The sequence below is a fragment of the Nothoprocta perdicaria genome, unplaced genomic scaffold (assembly GCF_003342845.1).
Source record: "Nothoprocta perdicaria isolate Ctin4 unplaced genomic scaffold, notPer1 scaffold_230, whole genome shotgun sequence".
In the NCBI taxonomy this organism is placed as follows: domain Eukaryota; kingdom Metazoa; phylum Chordata; class Aves; order Tinamiformes; family Tinamidae; genus Nothoprocta; species Nothoprocta perdicaria.
The window spans coordinates 1,144,195-1,147,846 of record NW_020455456.1 but is presented as its reverse complement, the minus strand read 5'-3'; the positions used below and the strand labels follow the sequence as shown (position 1 = coordinate 1,147,846).

Here is a 3,652-nt window from a genome sequence, read left to right as displayed (position 1 = left end):
CCAAGGCCTGCACGGAGCCCCACGTCCCCCCGGGCACCGCTGCCGGGCTCCCTGCACCAGAAAAACGCCTGTACCTGCACGTGGCCCCTTCTCCCCTCCGCCTTACGTGATCAAAAACAAAGCAGAGCGTGAGAGCAGCGCGAGCTACGGGCGCGGACCAGCGCCCACGGCCGGGGCTAGGCCTGGTCTTCGCCCCTTGTACTCAGTTCAGCAAAGAAAACAGAAAAATCGTTACCTAAGGAGCTGCCAGCCGATGGGGGATGCTGAGAAGCGCCGGATTTGGCATTTTCACACAGTTACCTTTTCTATTTGGTGCTTTATCYGTGATTCTGGAGTGCTGCGACTCAGTGTTTCTCCCAGCTGGCTTGTGGGCTGCTTCCCCTCTCCGAGTCCTCCCTTCCCTGCCCCTTCCACCTTCCCTTCATTTTCATAYGAGCATCCAATGCCATTTTTAATGACTGAAAATACGGAGCCGCTCTGTGCGCTGCCTTATTTTTCTTTATTTTTTTTACGCCGTGCACTGATCTCCTGAGTGGGGCTAAACTGCTCGCTGCGGGTTTGCTCGGCTTTGAAACCCTGCTGGCGGCGGCCTCAGCGGCTTCTAACGTTTTGGGGTTGTTAAAGGACTTGTTGCACTTCCAATCTTGTAAAATGAAACCTTTGAATACATTTATACGCTTCACTTTGGAATATATTTATATGTTTCTACTGCAATAATGTTGAACTGTTAGTACTGTGAATAATTCCTTTCCCGTGTGTGCTTCCTTACAGGCTCGGTGCCGAGCCCAGGTTTATTATTTTTAAATATTTATTTGATAAGAGAGAGAAAAAAGACAGGAAAAGGGAGAGAAATTGTCTCGCGTAGCCGATTTGTTTCTTTGGGCGAAAATAAAGGTCAGTGTTTGGCAGTAATTCTCCTTCTCAGTGATTTGCAGTTTCCTAACTGAGCTCCAGCACCGGAGCGAGAGCTGCGCGGAGGGACCCGCGGGGAAGGGGCCCTGCGGAGGCGCCTGTGGTGCCTGACGTGTCCTGCGATGGAGGAGACGGCACCGTGAGCGCCGGCGGCCCCGCTCCCGTTCCCATTCCCGCCTGGAGGAGCCGGCGGCGTCCCGCCGGCCGCACTGCTCACAGCGGCGCTCGCCAACACGTGCGTTTCACTCTGCTCTATTCCCCCTGCGCCAAGTCACTGGAAGCGAAACTCGTCTTGAGCCAGGGCCCCTCCTGCGTTCTGTGCTCCCATCGCCCTTGCAAGCCTGCAGCCAGGAGAGCTACATTCCATAGCAGTTCCCACTGGATCAGGAGCTGCCTGGGAAACCAAAGTTTCCCCCCCMAAAAAACCCAAGTTTGTTTCCCTTGCAAAGCAGCCCCCCTGTCAGTCTCCATATGGAAAAAGACACCGAGACTGAGAAGACCACAGGCTGTGAGGGTCGTTCTAGGGAATTCTGGATCTATTTCTCCATTTCTTTTTGGAGAAATTTTTCTCTTTTTATTTTTTCCCCAGTTGTTTGGATTCATCCTGCTCTGCTCCTCCAGGACAGCGATCCCATGGGAAGGCAGCTCGGTTCCAAACCCAGCCGCTTCCATGATGTCCTKCAGGAGCAGCCGCTCATGTGAGGCTGCAGCTTCTGGGACGCGTGGGGAGGAAAGAGAGGAAAGGGAAATTAGCAGCTGAGCGTGTCCGTGTTCCCTGCAGCCTCCTGGTGACAACAGGGTCCTGGGTTTTGTGAGGCCACGACGGGGAAGGAGTGTGGCCATGAATCACAAAGGGCTTGATCAGCTTGAGATGTTTTAAGGTAATCAGGCCAATGCGTTGTCTTTTGGAGGAACGTGTCCTCCTCCGTGTCCCAGGGAACACAAGGAATATATCCCTGTCCCAGGGATCTGCTTTCCTCACCCTGGGGCAGCGCTGTGGGTTTTTCCCTTCAGGAGTCAGAAGCCATTTGAGTTCCTCTGTTTGTTTGAGCTTCTAGAGAGGGTCCAGCGAAAGGCAACAAAGATGATTGAGGGACTGGAACATCTCTCGTATTAGGAGAGACTGAGTGAGCTGGGCCTGTTTAGCCTGGAGAAGAGAAGGTTGAGAGGGCATCTGATCGGTGTGTATAAATACCTGAAGGGTGAATGTAGGGAGGAAGGGACCAAGCTCTTCTCAGTGGTGGCCAGTGACAGACAAGGGGCAATGGGTACAAGTTGAAACGCAGGCAGTTGCATCTGCATGTGAGAGAGGAGGAACTTCTTTCCCGTGAGGGTGCCAGAGCCCTGGCACAGGCGGCCCAGGGAGTTTGTGGAGTCTCCTTCTCTGGAGGTCTCCTAACCCGCCTGGATGCCGCCCTGTGCCCCGTGCTCTGGGTGTCCCTGCTGGAGCAGGGGGTTGGACTACRATCTCCTGCCTGGTCCTTACAGCTCAAGCACTGCTGGGAGAAGCAGCCGGGCCCGCACACGGTGCCGGGAAGGGCTTCTCTCCTCTCCTTTACCACGGTCATTCCCCGCTCTGCAAAATGGAGCGTCTGCAGCCTGGATCACCATCCTCGGGGTTGTCTGCCACGGCAGCGCATCCAGGCTGCTCCGGATGCGCCCCAGGAGCMCCAGGCACGCAGCTTGGATCCGTCGCAGCGTCTCCTTCGTGCCCGGCCTCCCCGAGGAGGGGAGCTCGGCAGCCTTTATTTACCARGGCCAAAAGCAGCCCCATCCCCTCTTCTGAGCCAATCTACCGGCTGCAGCTTGGGGTTCCACTCCAGGGATTTACGTCAGCTGAGACCACGGGTAGTCACAGTGATGCTGGCAGGGAAAAGCATTGTCAGCACGTAGCCCGTCGGAAAGAGAGGGAAAAAAATCCTCCTGACAGAAAGTCTTTCAAAACCCCGCGCAAGGAGAGCTCCSACCGAGGCAAATTCATCCCTCCCTTCTTCCGCTGACCCTCCCTCCATCCGCACGGCAGCCAGGGGTGCCCAGCAGCCCGTTCCAGACGGGAGCCCCTGCAAAGCGGAGCGTAACCCACGCTGAGCGTGGGGCACCGGCGCGAGGCAGGGAACGGCCACGGACACAGCCACAGCTCGGTGCCGCCGACCACGCGGCAGGCCCGGGAGCCCGAGGGAGCCCTCGGATCGGCCCCACGTGCCCGGTCGGCGGCAGCGCGGGCGAACGGACACCCTCAGCATCGCCTCCCTCACGGCGCTGCCCTCACCCAACATGGCGCTGCCAACGCTGCCTCCCTCACGGCGCTGCCCTCACCCAACATGGCGCTGCCAACGCTGCCTCCCCCCCAACGGCGCTGCCCTCACCCAACATGGCGCTGCCAACGCTGCCCCCTCACGGCGCTACCCTCACCCAACATGGCGCCGCCCTCACCCAACATGGCGCTGCCAGCGCCGCCCCCCAGCTCGGTGCCTCCGCTCCCGGCCAGCGCGGCGGCCCAGCAGGGGGCGCGCTAGCCCCGGCGCGGGGCCGCTCTGGGCGGCACTCTATGGTGCGCCCGGGCCGCGGGCCGTCATGGAGCTGCCGCTCGGCTGCGAGTTCGAGGACTCGGTGTTCGCGCCGAGCAGGGCGAGGGGCGCGGGCGGCGGCGCCGGGGAGCCGCCGTACAGCGCCAAGCGCTGCGAGCCGCGGGTGAGGAGCGGCGCCGGTAGCGGGGCCGGAACCGGTACCGGGCCGGGGC

At 59.5% G+C, this 3,652-nt stretch overlaps 1 protein-coding gene across 1 annotated transcript in view; it reads left to right on the top strand.

The window, feature by feature from the left end:
• Positions 1-3,486: 3,486 nt before the first annotated feature.
• The window catches only part of CUNH8orf76 (chromosome unknown C8orf76 homolog), a 5,880-nt gene continuing 5,714 nt past the window's right edge, over positions 3,487-3,652 (top strand). Inside the window, exon 1 of the mRNA XM_026039498.1 lies at positions 3,487-3,603. Coding sequence (XP_025895283.1) covers positions 3,487-3,603 — 117 coding nt within the window. The remainder of the gene's footprint in view (positions 3,604-3,652) is intronic.